Source organism: Trachymyrmex cornetzi, unplaced genomic scaffold, assembly GCF_001594075.2.
Source record: "Trachymyrmex cornetzi isolate Tcor2-1 unplaced genomic scaffold, Tcor1.1 scaffold37, whole genome shotgun sequence".
NCBI classification, from domain to species: domain Eukaryota; kingdom Metazoa; phylum Arthropoda; class Insecta; order Hymenoptera; family Formicidae; genus Trachymyrmex; species Trachymyrmex cornetzi.
This window is the reverse complement of record NW_017298429.1, coordinates 602,746-620,799: the sequence shown is the minus strand read 5'-3', so window position 1 is coordinate 620,799 and position 18,054 is coordinate 602,746. Positions and strand designations below refer to the sequence as shown.

At 31.9% G+C, this 18,054-nt stretch overlaps 1 protein-coding gene across 2 annotated transcripts in view; it reads right to left on the bottom strand.

Annotated features, from left to right (window-relative positions):
• Positions 1-18,054, bottom strand: part of sick (sickie) — a 180,085-nt gene that overhangs the window by 106,922 nt on the left and 55,109 nt on the right. For both annotated transcript variants that reach the window (XM_018511347.1, XM_018511346.1), the window contains 2 exons: positions 15,107-15,224; positions 14,560-14,612 (listed from right to left, as the gene is read on the bottom strand). In XM_018511347.1, the coding sequence (XP_018366849.1) occupies positions 14,560-14,612; positions 15,107-15,224 (171 nt within the window). The remainder of the gene's footprint in view (positions 1-14,559; positions 14,613-15,106; positions 15,225-18,054) is intronic.

The following is an 18,054-nucleotide window of genomic DNA, read 5'->3' as shown; positions in this document are numbered from 1 at the left end:
GAAATAAAAAGTTTTTAAAAATAAAATTTGAGCAATTTATTTTATATCTATCTTTGTAAAACAATTATGTTCGTTTAATATAATTCTTTCCAAGTGTATGAGATTCTTGTGTGGTGAGACATCCTCGAAGATATCCTCAACTTTCAAGAACTCATGAATTCTGTGAAATTTAGATTATAAAAAAAATTAATCGGCTGTTCTGCGATCCTTCCAGTTCAATTCAGGTATCGGAATTTCGAAACTTCCGGATTCTTAAACCTTTAGTCTCACATCATCATCGATGTTTCAATTGTTTTGACAAAGTTATTTATATAAGAAAATGAAGTTGGCGGCTGAGACGGGTGAGTGTTATGCTTGGATAAAATTATTGCTCGCTTTAAACATTTTCAACATCATTTTCTTCTCTATAGAACAACGAGAAATTCCAAACATTCGGCCGTTGTAAACCGTTTGCGAGTAGTCTTCTCAATTCTTTGTGTAATGTACATCCGTTTGTGGCCAACAAATTTGAAGTAATATCGTCTATATTATCAGGGGAACCTTAATCTAAAGTAATACATATGTTGACTGCATATTTGTAACGAGTATCTGAAGATGGCTCAATGAAGAAGCCGAAACATGTAATACGTATTTTTATCGAATTTTTTTTATATATTTAATATATTACATTATAGAACTTATATACATGCTTAATTACGTTAACTCTTATGTGCCCTCCACATCTCTGTATTGTTTTTTAGTCTCTCACTTCCATTTTTGTTGAATCACTGGAACTCAATTAGTCAATAAAATTTCGCGAACATTGACGTCTCGAAATTGAGTAATTTTGATTACGATGATGCTTTTTTCCGTGTGTGTGAAATAAAAAAAACCCAGATATTCCGATGTGGGCCCATATAATAATCGTTCGAAGGTCCACCGGGTCTTTTGGAACGAGTGGCGTTACCGTATATCGAGCTCGTGCGTATGCGTACGCGTGTGCTCTCGAATCGAAGCTCACCTTGAATCTCGTTTCGACGCGCGACGTACGATCGGACAACGACTTGCGGTAAAAATCCGCGCGCCGCACCGATGAGAATCGCGCACAGCGCACACAATAACCAATGATAACGATCGCAGAAACTGCAATTCGCTGCTGCAATGCGCCGTAACTCGCGGACTGCAACGTGTGCGCACACGTGTCACCGAGTCTAACTGACCTTCGGCTTCTAGCAAAACTAATTCTGCACTGTGCAGCGACTGTATCCGTTTCGTGTCAATAAACACACTAGAAAAATAATGTTGCAAAATATTTACAAGATGTACGTTTCACATCGTCGAATTCTCTTAAATTAATGAAGAATAATAATAAAAAAATGTTCATTGAACTAAGAATAATTCTAGAAATTGAAATAAAAGCAGAGAGAAGAAAGATTTTTATTTTTTATGCTTTAAGAAAAAATTTCTTAATCTACTTGTACTTAAAATGTCTTAAAAGATTAAAACTTGGAATTTGGCTTAATTTTGCCAATCGAGACTAGCACCGCAACGTTCATTATTTAACTTCGACCATGATTTTATTAAAAAATGTTTCAAGTATTATATAATAGATATTCTTTTTAATTTATAAAAATATTATTAAAGTCTTCTCTCTCCTCCCAGTATAGTAACGTGTAATTATCTTCACGATTTTTCTTAAAATTCGTAATTCTTTACGTTTAAATTCATTCGTATCAACTCTAATCTATTCAACATTACTTTCATATGCAAAAGTACGAGACGTTGCGCGAGATTCGCAGAGATTATGCGCGAAGATTCGTGACTACATCGCACGTCTGATTCTCCATTTTCGGTACCGTTAAAAGACTACTCCTGTGCCCATGCCTTTCTATCTTGATCTCCTACCGCAATTTGATCGGACGTGCGTTGAAATTCGCAAGAGCACGGATGACTCGATCCTTCGGCGAAAAACTGACTCCCGCGACTCACTAGAACTCGTTAAAACGAACGTACGTCTAGAATTGTAACTACATCTCAGTCGTTCAAAAAGGAAAAGACTAAATTTTATTCTCTCTCTCTCTCTCTCTCTCTCTCTATTCTTTTGAAATTATTTATCATTAATCGTTAATAATAATTATTCGTTTAAATACGTTTAAAGAACTTTAAAAAATTAATTTATATTGAATTTCTTTAGTTTTAAATTATATAATATATAACACAAAAATTGTTTATAATTGACTACCTTCGTAATATTTACCAATCTTTTTTTATTATAAATTATTTACTAAATTTTTGGAAAAATAAATAAAAAAATATATGTAGAAAAATGTAGTTGCGACAGCTATATAATTGTGTATACGAAAATTCGTCACAATTCGGCGATAATAAAAATAAAAATTTATTTTATTTCTAATTGCATTCTCTTTGCACAGCCAATCCATCGAATCTCAAAACGTATCGTTAATTTTCGTGAAATCAATTGAACCACAATGATTTCCGACAAAGCTTTCGCAATACAATATCAACAGAATCGCAATCACCGTGTAACAGTAAATTCGCATACGCGAAATACCACGAATCGACGATCGCGCTAATTGCAATCGTGCTTACGGCACATACATACACGGTGAGTATAATCGGTGCGTATAAATTTCGGATTCGAATCGCTTGAGGCGTGGAATTTACGCCTTGCGAAAAGAGCAGCAAAATTATAATAAATTGTTAGTGCAGAGATCTAGAGATAGATAGATACATCAATTGCGATCCCGCGTCTATCTGCAGTGTACGATGTAGTTTGTTTGATGGATATCGAGAGGTTCGCGATTGTAGGGCGATGCTCACTAGCGATGCTTGACGCGCGCGGTATGCGTGTACAGAATGATTTACGAGGACGAATAGTTGAAATAGTTCTAGGAGAGGAGATAAGGAGGGTGTTTGATTTCACCTAGAATATATTATATATAGGGTAAACTCGGATATGATGGCCATAGTTTTTTAAAATGTAAAAAACATATATTTATTCTTATTACTTTTCAACAATATTTGGGATATTACTTTCACTGAAGCTTAAAGTAACAAAAACTATCGAAATTAAAGAGGAAATGCTTAACAGAACTTTAATTTTATCAAAATATTACAAAGTATGCATTGGTCATCTTATCTGATTTTTAGGAAAAAGATGGCCATGATATTAGGAAAGATAGCCATAGTATTTATAAATAAGTAGTAAAAATTAAAGTATTAATTATAGGTCACATTGCAATTTACGTATCTTTATTGTGTATGTAATGTTAATTATGGCAGCTTAACTGTAATTTATTAGAGATTATAACAGTTTTTAGCAGACACGTGCAAAACTTTGCAGATAGTCGAAAGAAAAAATATTAGATAATATTTATAATATTGTTATTTTGAACAGTGTACTCATATGAACTACTGTAAATATTGATTATCTTTAAGAATGACTATAAAAATGCACGATTTATCAATTATTAGAGAAATTATGGCCTATGGCTATCTTTTCCGTATGGTCATAATACCCTAGTTTACCCTAAAGCGTTTTGTCTCTTTTTCTCAATTTTTAAAAATTGAGAAATAAATTACATATAAATTTGCAATCTCTAATGTTACTGTTAATATATCAATAACATATAATGTGAATTGTAATATGGATATAACGGATATAACATAAATAAGCAATTTTTTTTATCTCGTAGAAAGTAAAACCTAATCGCTTTTTGCTACAATTATTGCTAATATTGCTGCATTATGTATAGGTACGCGTGTGTATGTGTGTGTGTATGTGAATGCTGTTGAACGCAAGACAGGATAATTGTCTATTTTCCCACTTCAAGGCTGCGTCATAATAAGTATACCTGCAATTTTCCGTGGCGGCGGAAGTCGGTAACGATTTACGCGAGAAATCATGGCGAAGACGCAGGTATGCGACCGCAGGTATCATGAAGAATATGGCATATACTATAAATATGACATGTACAGTAGCAATGCACATCGAGGGCGATACTGCGATTGGCCGACGTGTACCTCACCACTTATACAATTTACTTTACGCTCGTTTTAAGAGGCAATTTGACATTGTCGATCTCGTGGTCGTTTACTAGCGTCGCCCAAGCCCGAACGGGCTCTGAACTCGTAAACGGCGATAATAATTTAATAAAACGTACTCGCGGGTCACACGAAGTCGTCGTTTACTTCCCATTTGTTCACACGATCTGTTTATCTTTCTTTTTATAGCGCAAAATGGTTTGATTAAATTCAATTATTCGTAAATATAAGGGATCGACCATAAAAAAATTGCACATTATAGATAAACACATCATGGAGACGTATCGAATTTGGAAAAAAAACGTAATCTTTCGCGTGGGCGAACATTCATCAAGTATATATAACTCTAAAGATGTTAGTTCACATAATTGAATAATCTCATTTATTATTGAAAAAAATCTTATTGTTAGATTTTCAATATAAATTTAAAATGAAAAAAATGTTTTATTTGACCCTCGTTAACATAATGGAATATAATTTATGTATTATTTCATTAGACTTTTAATCATATTTTATTACTAAATTGTACTAAATTAAAATTGCATTATTTATACTGTTAACCCTTACCGTACCATGTACAATTTGGTGCCTCACCCATACTATCAAGAGTCACTAGAATCTCTTCGGTTTTTTCACCTCTTCAAAATAATTCAAAAAATCTCTAAAAATTCATCAACATACATTTAACTTTCTAGAATAAATATTGACTCTTTATTTTGGAAAATATTAAAATGTAGTATAATTTATAATTACCGAAAGATTCAAAAAAACTTGCATCACGAACAGGAATCGCTCGGTTACTAGTTACCCATATTGGTACGGTAAGGGTTAATAATAGAGGAAAGTCGCCGATACTGACATACTCGTAGATCTCCTAAAGTGACACCCCCTTATTTTTCGGAAACTAACTATTGCACTTTATTAATATTAATAAAATCATGATCTGTTTAGCTAAATAAAGAAGTACAAACTCATAATTCGTAGGTTTGTGGCTTGTTTCTATATCAAAGCTAAAAACTAATTCTACAAATGCGAAAATAAAATTCTTACGATTTTCTTTTGCAAATTGTGAGGTTAAATAATAGTGACTATATTATTGATGATATTACATCATTTTAAATATTTGTAGTTTCCGAAATAAGTTTTATTTATATTATTTTTTCTCTTAGTCTTTTCATAATATGATTTTTAATTTAAAATTGGGGTGCAGCGTAAACCGACACACTTGTCCGTAAAACAGACCATGAGCTAACTTAATCTTTATAATGTTGATTTATAGTATCAAATAAGTCTATTGAAGGCAATCGTGCATATATGGAACAACTCTAGAAAAACTATCGCGTTACATATTTGCATCTTGCAGAACAGCATAAAGTAAATAGGCATATAATTCAATAAAAATGTTTTATAACCAAGTAAAATGATTCTAAAAAATCTTATATACAATCACTTATAGGTACTTTATACAGATAATTCCTGTAAAAGAAAAAGAATAGGAATACGTAGCATTACTGTCTACTGTGTCAGTTTTTGAGCCCATTTTGTCAGACGCTCATTTTTGCATAACTTACGAAAAACTTAATTATTGCAAAATTGCTAACAATATTATAAAAATTGCTTATACTATCTGATAGAAGATACTTTTTACTTTGTATTTATGTTTTTGAAGTTGTATTTTTACCTTTTGTTTAAGAAATATTGTCTAAAAACAAAGTGGTATGTCGGTATCGGTGACCTTCCTCTATTATTTATCTATACTTAATATACATCCATTTCAATTCAATATCTTTTATTAGTATCACTATTAATAACTGTCCGCTTTATGTTAATGTAATTAGTTATGTTTCTGGAGATTCTCGTGATTAAAGTTGTAGATTTTGATAACACGAAGTATTTTCATTAGGAATGCATTCGTACAAGATAAACGATCTTGGAAAGAGTTTACTCGGCAGTCTAGCGAATGCGACGAATGCAATTCGGGTGTTAAGGGTCGAACTTAGTTGAGAGGAATCCACCACAGTATGTTGTCATCGTCGTCGCCGATTAACGGCCGCTTTATTAACTGCGCGCGAGTGTGACGCTGCTTCTTTGACTGACAACTCAGCCCGTTCAATTTTATGAGTTAATGAGCTCGTCGTCCAAGCCTGCTCATTGCGAGCGAACAGTCGCAACACAGTCGACCTTCTGTGATTTTGCCGAGCCGTTATTTCGATTTCTCGTCTAGACTCGATTAACTGAATCCCGAAATATAGGATTAAGGCAATCAACGAGCTATCTTTATTATGTTCTTAGTGAATACAAACATCTATATCGGCAAGAAATTTTTGGTACAAGATGTGGTGGAAGGTGGCGTGTCATCATATTCCCAATAAATAGAAAAAATTAGAATTTAAATTAAATATTATGAATAGCATGAAACGGAAGCGTAAGATTTTTGAGAAAATTTTTTGTAAGATCAGAGACAAAGAGTCTTTTCGAAGAGCAGAACTATCGATTGTGGAATTAGTTTCAGAGTATCTTACATCGTCAGGACTACCGGTATTCCGACGCCGTTAATCCTTTATAGCTTAATGCGACCTCGAAGCATATTGTACGAATCACTGGAGAAGCAAAGAGCTATAACACTAGTTTATTCGTTAATAGTTTTGTGTATTTAATTTTTTAACAAACAAAATATAAAATATTCGAGAAATCTGTTTAAAAAACATAGGTATATACTTAAAAATTAGTACATTCAATTTGAAATATTAATAGTAAATTCACTAGAAATTTCTTACGACTACTGAAAATCGATATTGATTCGCATCGAATGGTAATCATAAACTCGAGCGCTCGAATGATCGTTCACGGAGATGAAAGCAAGTGCGAGCCGTGCCGAATGATCGATAATTTTTTCATTCATAGAGAACAGAGTTATGAGAGAGCGAGAACAAGATCACGGGAAGTAAAACGGATCACCGCTTGGCACGTGCTACTGGAGCACTTATGGAACATTAACCGAGAAGACGGAGAACACACGCCCGGCATATCTGGGAAGTACTCGTATTTTCAACTTGCTTATATTCCAAACACGTGAATTAGTTTTTTAAATAGATATTTGTTTCGATAAATACAGATTCAGCAACCGCAAGTGAGAGAATTAGTTTTTCCACAAATTAGATGGCACATTAACGTTCGTACAGAAAGTGTTTAATTCTTAATTATAGTCTCAAAAGTGTTTCGATTATTTATAAATAATATACGTATAAAATAAGAAATCAAATGAGTATGAGAAATTAGTAGTAATTAGACTGATACGAGATAAAATTAATAGAAAAATCAATGTTACCTAACGATAACTTCTTCTGTGTTTCTTCATTAAATATAAAGATATAAAACGCACAACTGGGAAATTTGACCATTAACTAATTGTCATCGCGATAACAGAATTGCACAGTGCGATAAGACTAATGATTTATTTATTCACATATTTCACGCGCTTTCTGGTTGTGAGAATCGATGCAGCATCCACACTGCTGGATCACTCGTAGGACACTAAGCGACGACAAACAGAGAGAGCATACAGGGACACGAGGTCGAGGTAAGCCACACCGCAATTGGCCGAGCAGGGGACCGCGTTAGCAGGCCCACAGAGAAGGTCGAAGGAGGAAGGAAGGAGCAATCGACAGGTAGTGGGAGCGTGCTCCAAGTGTGGGAGCCCCGGAGAACCTAGGTATCCACGTGGTTCGCGGATTGTGAGTAGGGTCAGTTCATAGTATGAGTAGGTATCGTACCCATAATATCCCATCGATACGTGAATTCATTTTGTTAATACGATCGTATTTAATCAAATGACATTGCCTATGAATATCAATTTTTGAGATAACTGTTATTGACTCTAGATATGAAAAAAGAATTTAAAAATTAAAACATTAAAAAGACCAATCGAAAGTTTTAAGATATTAGAATTTCTCAGTTTAATATTTTTTTGAATTTTGAGAGATTCTAAGAAATTCTGAAAGATTTCTTGAGATTCGCTAATGAAGTATATGAGAGAATCTTTAAAAGATTTTATAATCAGTCATTTTTTTATGCAAAATTCTATAGAATCTTAGAATCTGAACTACGCGCACGTGTATAAAGAAACAGGAAGAGCACTGACCATTGCACCTTTTTTGATCCGCATATTTCCATCCAATTTACTCTGCATTGTGTATTCTGGGCATTACTATAGGTACTGGCGGGATCCGGGAGAGGCGAGGCTTTTTTTTCCGCGGTCGACTCATTCACCAAGACATCCGCGAATCGAATTACTGAATCTTTCACGAACACACAGGCCGCTAGCCGACAATGTAACAGTTTATCGACTCGCGCGGGAACGTCATTAACTTTTGAAAACAGACTCGTTCGCTTGTGCGCTGACAAATGGCCGGAAATACCCAAAGTACGTTACACTATTTTAAAATCCTCATTTTACACAAAATCTATTACTCTCTAAAGTATATATAAATATAATGAAAATTATTTACTTACACGTACAGAGCTCATTAATTAATTTAAATTTAAATTTTTAAGATATATACAGTGAGAGCAAAAAGTATTCGTACAAGGAAATTTTTTATAAAAAAGTCTTATTTGTAAAAAATAAATATTAATTAGCAATTTTATACAATGAATACATTCTGTTCTAACATAAACAAACGAGCTTCGCATGTATTTCTGATTTTAGAAGCTAAATTTCTCGATTGTATACAGTAAAAAAGAAAATGTTAATTTTAACATTTTTTACATGTCCCAGGAGATCCATTCTAAATTTTAAGTTAAAGTCATTCATCTTGTGTTATTTATTAACAAGCTAGTAATGTTAAATAATTGACACTATACTTTACATTTATATTTGTTATTTTGACTTTAAGGGTGATTTAAAACTAATATATAAAATAAGTATAGAGTACATAGAAGCGTAGTTGCAGTAACTCGTAAGAAAATGTTAATAAAACATTTTTGTTCGTATAATGTGAATGAAAAAATTCTTAGATATTAAATTGACTTTGAGATATATAGATTAATTGAAACAATTGTATTAAAAACACTCAAAATAATATTCCATTTTTAATTGACATACGCAATTGTTAAGTTAGAAAGGTGACATGAATCTAACATCAAAATATTACAAAAATAATAACATATCAGTCGTATGTTTATTTTACATTGAAGTAATAATCAAAATGTGGTAATACAAGAAAAATTCTACATATGGACGCACAATTTTTTATTGTGTACGAATACTTTTTGAGCATCCAAATAACACAATTTTTAATTTTCGCTAATTTTTCAGATGATATATTTTCTATAATTAATACACATCTTTTTGGTATATATATAATTTTAAGAAACATACAGTCTATTTTATTCTTTATGAATAAATTATTAATTACCCAACAAGACATGATCGCCAATTAAACGTCGAATCGACGTCAAATTGAAATGTTGAAATCATCGTATCGATATCGATTCGATATCAGTTCGATGACTCATTTTTCGCTGGATAATATTTACTTTTTAAAAATAAAGTTTTTTTAAAAGACATTTTATCTGTATGAATACTTTTTGCACTCACTGTATATACTCGTATATATATATATAGTATAGGTACGTAAACTTAAAAATACAATATAAGCTATGACTCTCAAAATGAAACTTTTCCTTGACAGCGGACAAAATACAATTTTTATATTATTCGAGGAAATAAATGGTTGCAATGTGATTAAAAGCATAAATTGTCGGAAAGACGTAGAATGGACTGCGCGTAACGTTCAAGGGAAAATTGCATTCCGAATCATTTTGAGTGGTTCGCAACGTCACGTCCGCGCGGAGGATCAATAGAGATGAGGTAGATGGTTACAAGAAGCGATTCTACGCGACCAGAGCTTAATTAAAGGAAGATGCATTGGATCGAAAATTGCATATCGTGTGGGTGCATTGTCTGCATTTTTTCTATTATACCAATCGTTAATTTCACGATGAATACAAAGGCACGATTACGCGCAGCAATTAATATTGATCGAGTAACACAACAGTGTAACCGATCACACATTTGGCGCAAGAAATTTTACGTGGGAAAATCAAGAAAATCAATTTATAATTTGTTAAAAATAAATAAGAAATTTAACTAATTAAATGTAATAAAAATTGAAAGTGTAAAAAATAAAAATCGGAAATGTAATAAATTATTTTTTAATATCTTTATTAATGGTATTAATGTATTCGAAGTGATTTATTTTTATTCAAGAACATCCCATATACAATATTGTATTATACGACAAACTTTTCAGTTCAAAAAGGAATTACAGCTTAGAACACATCTATTTCTTTCTTTTTTTCTATAAAGTCGTCTTATATTCGGAAACCCCGCCTATGTTTCCCCGTTTTTTCGTCCCTCTCTTCCCTCTTACCATTCACGTCAGTACATATATACATAGTATCTAGGACACCTGCGACGTACTACGACGTTTTCAATATTTTACCATCGGCATCCCGCATGCCTCCCTCAACACTTGCTCGTGTTTGTCTAATTTAAACAATCGAGTAATCGATTTTCGAACGTTTGTTCGTCGAGTTGCGTTTACTTAAACACAGTATCGGTCTTTGACTCTTTAGTGTTACCTCATTGTAGATAAATTGCATTACGATTCTACATGTTTTTTTTCTGTGTTTCAATATATATATATATATATATATAGAATTCAAATATTTTTAATAAATTATGCATCGTGTTTATATTTTTTTATATATTATAATTTCATAAACTTTTTCTTTCAACTCATAAACTTTTCATCATGTACTTAAAAATAAAATATCTTTCAGCATATATTATTAATTATACTCTTAAAGATATTTAAATAAAAAAGTGATCAAAATTAATTTTTATATAATATTATATTATTCGTAATTAAATTATTTTTCTCTGAAATATTCTTAATAATTAATTCTCTATTAAAATTTGCTTGAAATAATCCAGAAAACAAAATCTAGGACAATCCATATTATTCATAAATTATCGTTGTGAGGAAATTAGGGAGACCGGCGCGATGCTTGACTAATATATATGAAATGACTCATCCTCGCTATCTCGAGAGTGGATTATCCGCGAAATAGAAATAGATCGCAATGGGCCGACTGGCTAGCCAAAGACGCCATGCCGGTTCCGGTTTAAGCTTCAGTTTAGCCGACTCTCTTTTAATCATCAAAACAATGTTGACGATCGAAAGATGTACGAAGATGAGAACCATCCCGACTCTACCACGCGACCAAGTTTATAGTGCACTGAAGAAATCTTTTCGACGAAGAACATTAACATTGTCGATCGAATGCTCACAATCGAATGAAAATTGCCTACAATCAACCCAAAAAGAATCCAATAAAAAAAGAGATTTGAAACTTAAGTAATTAAATGCTCTCTCTCTGATCTTTTTTATTCTAAAAAAAATTGTTTTTAAATAAATCAACATTTTTAAATTGATGTTTAAAATCTATATCTTTTTCTTAATCTTTGTTAATATATTTTTACATCTTTTTCTCAATAAATAAAGATTGATTATTGAAAGAACTGATATGACAGATTAGAAATGAGAGAATGAATTGCATCTTCATGTACATACGTTGGTATGTACAATACTGCACGCCGATTTATGCAATCATCGAGCTTCCGGTTTACGTAGCGAACGAAGAACGTTTCATTCTGTACGCTATTGTACGTGTGGCAGAAGTGTGTACGAGTTGTAAACCGACGACGAGTTGCAAGTCGCGTGCTGAGCACGGTTCCGAAAGGAAAACACGTGATTCTCGAATCGGTTACAAGCTGTTTCACAAATCGCTAAAGGCACGAAGAAATCAATTAAAAAATCATAAAAATAAATAAGAAACACATTTAATGTTAAACCTTTAAAATTAAATATGTTTCAAGATTGTATAATATTTAATAATTATTAAACATATTATATGTACATTTAAAAAATATACTTTTATTAAAATTGTACTTTAAAGTCTCTGTTTTATATATTAAAATAATTATGACAAAAAATTTCAATATTAAAAATTTTGAAAATAAAATATCGATTGATCGGTTTATGTTACTTTATCTCGATTATCTTTACTTATCATTTACGTGAATCACCCTGTACACATGGCGCGTGTGTTCGGCTTGCTTTAATTATAGACTGGAGCCCTTCTCCTTTCCTTAGCGTCCACCCTCGACACCGCGAAATTGGAAAGGCGACGTCTACGAGGCTAACTATACAGACTCGTTTCTGCAGTATGCGTACGTTCGATAGAGGGTAAGAACAAGAGAAAAGACTTGGAAGAGCTTTACGTCGCCTGTACCCTCAAAGTACCACCCTAAACTCTAAAGTAATAACGGAGTACTTAGCAAAGCAAATACTACAGCTATTAAGAGCTATGCGCAAAGTTTCCTGGCCTAGTAAACTATAGAGTTCTGCCAAGAACTGAAGAGTGACACGAAACTGTTCAACTATCGAGAATGAAATTAAATTCTACTATCATTTTATACAATATTTTTATATATTATTTTATGTAATTATATTATAATATATAATCACAATAGTATATTATCTCGCGTATACATATTATTTCTTTTCATATATACTTTATTGCTTCTAAATTTTTAAAAAAATTTTATTCAATGTCTAAAAAAACGAATTTACTATATTGAGAGCAAAATGGAAAAACGTGAATGCTCTTCTAATTTTCAATTCGTCAATATTTACTATGGGTGTGAGGACTATGTTTGAATGGAAAGAAGAGAGAATCGAGGGAAAAGAAAAACGAGAGAACATCGTGTTTTATGGATTTCGAGTGCATCTCGTCGGGAAAACGAGCCACGTCACATCCGGATGGATGGATCGAAATGCGTAGTCGAATTATACTCCTCCCTTTCTCTTTCTCTCTCTTTCTCGTAGGATGATGCCACCTTGTGTTTCCAATTTGCATAATCCTGAGTCAACGTGCGACGCTCTTCCTTAGGGGATACAAGTTGAAAGACTGTCAGTGAGAATAGAGTCCTTATAGTGTTATAGGGAAAGAAGACATGACATTTTGAAATTTTATCGAACATTCTCTTTTGCAAGTGTTAATAATTTCGCGAGAAATTCTTTTCAGAGAATATTAAAATCTAATTGTGAGAAAATGTATATAAACAATTTTAAATTTTAGTGTAAGAAAAATTTAAGTGACATGTTCGCGCCTGTTATAAGATGAAATAAGTAATCGAGATAATTTATGTACGAGGATATAACAAGACGTTATAATTAACAGCTTTTAATTAATTGCAAACGGCGGAGTTTGTACGGAAGTCAGGTACTTAATCGTGCGCGCGAGTATAAAACGCGCGTGTCAGAGGTTGTGCAAGGCACGATTCTGACCGAATTTTTGCTGCAATACTTCCGTAAAACGCTAATTAAAATGCTGAATGAAATCCAAGTAATCGTTTTTCTCGGACCAGAAGCATGGATTTATGATGTTATCGCAAAATATGTTTATTACGCACATTATGATGAAGGATCATATCTTGTAAAATGAGATACGCGCATGCCTAAAGCGAGAAGAGATACTTATATGACTTCGGAAATTTATTATTTAGATATAGTAGCTAAATAATAATTAGAATTAAATTATTAAATAAAATTAATAATAGAAACTATAAAAATAATTTAAAAATCAGTGCGTTTTAAATCGATATTGGAAAGAATGAAATTTAAAATTTGCTGAAGAAATACAGCATAGATAAATGGATAAATATAAACACTTTTATTAAAAACACGTAAAAGTAAATTAAAGATTTAAGATTATGAAAATAGATATTAAAATATTTCTTAAAGAGAATCAAAACGTACCGCAAAAGTTTTCGTAATCGCGTCTGTTTTTTTCTGCGCGTTATTCTAAATATTTCGAAGAGATGCGGCGGTAATCTATGGTGCACCGTATGTACAGTTGCATGGATTTTATCTACGTATTCGAAGCGGGGAAAGAGAGGAGGAGCGAGCTTGTGAGCTTTCTATTTTTAAAGGACTGCGCTCGTGCATGCTGGTTCTTAAATTTGCTTCTCCGGAGGAAGATCCGGAGCATCCACGCATCAAATATCAAATCTTTTGAATTTCACATTCCATTATTTTTTTATCTATATAATCTAAAATTTTCTCCTTTCACATACATAACAGACAAACAGTCCATATTGTATCAAATTTGATTAGGAAATATATTTTATGTTTGAGATATTTTATTTATATTTTGTATTTATTTATATAAGATTATAAAGATCCATTTTGCATGTATTGCAACAATAAAATATATTTATTTTTGTTCTGCAATTAAAAATAAATCTAGCATTTCTACTCTAAGTATTATTATTATTTCCAATAAACACGAACAATGTCATTTTAATTAACTGAAGCGTTCTTAAAGGATTATGTTAATGCTGAATATAATGAACTTCTGTACCAAATTTTTAAATATACTCACCATTTGTTGGGCGCTTTTTGGCTTTCGATTTACGTCGATCACTTTTTGATTAGCTGAAATAAAAAAAAATGTGTGTCTTAATTTAGAAGATATTCCTCGTTCATTTAGTTGACTAACGGACGCGGTGAATTGCATACGCGTGCGTACGGCACGTGACGATCGTACCTTATGCACTAATGACTTTAGTGTCGATTTATGTGTTACGGATAACTGTCCAACGCCATAAACGATCCAATACTGTTAGGCGAATCACAGATTTATGTCGCCCGCCGCCACTCAATCTTTTTCGCACATTTCGATTTTTATTAATAAAATGTCATAACTCTTATTTAATATAAATGTTTCCAGTCTTTCTTATATATTAAATAAATAAATTTAAATAAATAAATAAGAAAAAATTCTAATACAATATTTATGGATATAATTAATTTAAAAATCTCTGCAAAAAAAAAAATATTTCACGAACATTTCGAACTTTGTTTCTTTTTATAAATATTTAATTTGATTACATTTTAAAAAGAAATGAGAGTTTGCAAAAGATACTTACTGACAGCCTCCACTAAATCAGCTAAAAGGACACCGTCGCAGAGATCAGCCTGCAGATCGGTCACTCTTTTCTTACAACCTCCTCGTTCCAAATAATAATTAGCCCAATCTGTATAGATCTGGAATCATCAAAAATAATCACACAATAAATAATTATATAAAGTAATATATAACACATATGTATATATTCTAAGAGGTACTATTATCATTACATAATTAAGTAATATTTTCTAAGTCACAATTTTCTTTTTTTTTTTATTCCCTTAAATATATACTAATATAAATATATACATATATAAGTTTCGAATTTCAATGTTAAGTTCTTCTGTTTAGAAGATCTACTTCTCATTTTTATTTTTTGCATCCTAATAAAAATATTCGTGAAATGAATATTTGTGGAATGAATTAAGTACTTGTTGAAGTACAATGTGAAAAATTACACGCGCTCTTAATTACGTCGCGTTTCATGCAATGATTGTAGTTGATCGATCGACTTTTGAGATCGTATCAATAAATTAAAGGCGATCGTGAGAGAGAGAGAGAGAGAGAGAGAGAGAGAGAGAGAGAGAGAGAAGAACGAATAACGAATAGCTTGTAGACAGCAAACATCGTGGAAGAGAGAACTTTAATAGTCGATCGATCGATCGATTATTATTTCTTCATCCTGCAGTTACATAGTCATTATTTCTTCATTACTTGCTTCAGCTCTACGGATTTTTGTGTTTGCAAAAATGACAAATAACCTCAATTCCTCGCAGACATTCATTATTTTCCTGTGTTGAAAATTTATTGAAAGTTTTTTAATAAAGTACAAATTACTTACATCTTATTATATTAAAAAATAAATGAAAAGTAAATAATTTTATTTTCTTATGTATTTGACTGTTTTCCTAAATGTGGGTATTTAGACTAATTTTGGAAAATTTGTGATAATATTATTGTGAGCACCAATCGAACTTGTTCAAATTAATCCCGTGTTACTCGAAGTGGGAAAAACAAAGTAAACAACGCCGATTGGTGTAATATAAATCTTTTTACCTCGAAAAATATATTCGCTTCTTATGGCATGTCAAATGATGAAAAATCTTGTATTCAACAAGTATATGCTTCACAATTTATTGTTCTGTTATATAAATTTTTATCCTTTATCCAATAATTTAATATAAAATACGTACAAAATACATGTGAGAAAAAATAGCAAATAATACTGATAGAAGAAAATACCTTTTATAAATTTTGCTAGATAAATTAAATTTCAATAGATAGATAAAATAAAATTAAAAAATTAGCAAGAATATCTTTAGAGAGCTACGCGCATGAAATAAGAAAATTATACGCATCGTGCATAGTCATTTCATAGCGAGTGAATGGATTAAAGTGTGGAGAAGTGCATTAACGAGCACTTACGTACACAGTAGACTTCGAAAGTCTATCACGTTGCTGTTGCAATCCTGTGATTTGATTTATCTTATTAGTATGTCGAACACAGTTAATTTGTTGCCGGGTTAGATTCCTCCTCCTTGTTAATGCAATATGTTATATTGCAATCCAAGTTTTCCGCCAATTATGTAGCGAAGCTTCATCATAACATCGTGAATTCTAGTCGCACCTCTAATTAGAGTATAAATCTTCGTTATTGCATCACTCTAATTATGTTATAAATCGTATCAATTACGTGGCAAATTTTCGATCACCGTACAAAATTTCAATTAGTGTGTCGTTGATGACATCGCAAGTCTCGATGGTCCTGAAGACGCCTATTCGCATAATGCGCGACAGGTGCCTGGCGTGTCGACGAAATTGAATGCATTTGCAGCTGACCGCGAAGCTCCGCAAACTCTTTTTCTGTCGTTTTCCCTTTCGACTAAAACAGCACGACGCGCGACGCATCCATTTGCATTTCCATCATATGTGGCGACCTATACGTCATGTGGGTGTTATCTCCCGCTGATTGCAACCTCGTGCAAGAGTACACTTACGTTTATTAACACGCAACCCTTTCTCCTTCTCTTACTCTTTCTCTCTCTTTTTTTCACTTGATATTTTATTGCGTCGCAGGTGCTTGACTGTCACTACTTTGTCATCGTGCATGTTTCATATTTATTTGTCGGATATTCAAATGGAAGAATTCTTGGACAAATTTATAACCGCCAAATCAATATTACTCAGATATCTACATTTTGTCAAGTGTAAATTTCGAATATTGTATTCGCGCTGTTAATTATTTCACAAAATTTTCCACCGTGATTTTCATATTATTCATTGTACGTATACATATAAGTGTATAAAAATTTTGTAATTTTTCATAAAATTATAAACATTTATGTGTGCATTATTTTCCCTATATACAGCTATATACTAGTATGTATTATGACAATTACTTTCCTTGTTTACATCAACGTGGTATAATACTTGTGCGTATTATAATCAGTGCAATACTTTCCAATTTATAATTGATACATTATCTTGCTTTTAAATTTGTATTTGAAAAATAGAATTATTCTTCGCAAGTAAAGATTTGGATTTGAAAGAGCTCCTGTACACGGAGAGAATTTTTCGTTATTTTTTACTGCAAAATTCATTACAAATTTCATCATGTTTGGTAATAAGCTTGGGACAACTTGACAATAATGAAATATTATCAGTAACGATAGATTTTTTAAAATATACAAGAGACTTTTTATAAATGAGATAGTATATATATATATAAATTATAATGCAGATTGTAAAATGTTTTGAAGTGAGTAAGTTCTAGCGTAGCTATAGAGACACACTCGACAACGAAAATAAGCGATAAATATCGATTACAGTCGATCAATTACTTTGTTACATGGTAAAATTATAAGTGATTAAATCAGATTAAAAATATCATGCTGTATGGTAAAAATTGTATAAGCTATTTTATATATTCATGATTACTTAGCATCTATTTTTTAAAAATAATAAAGA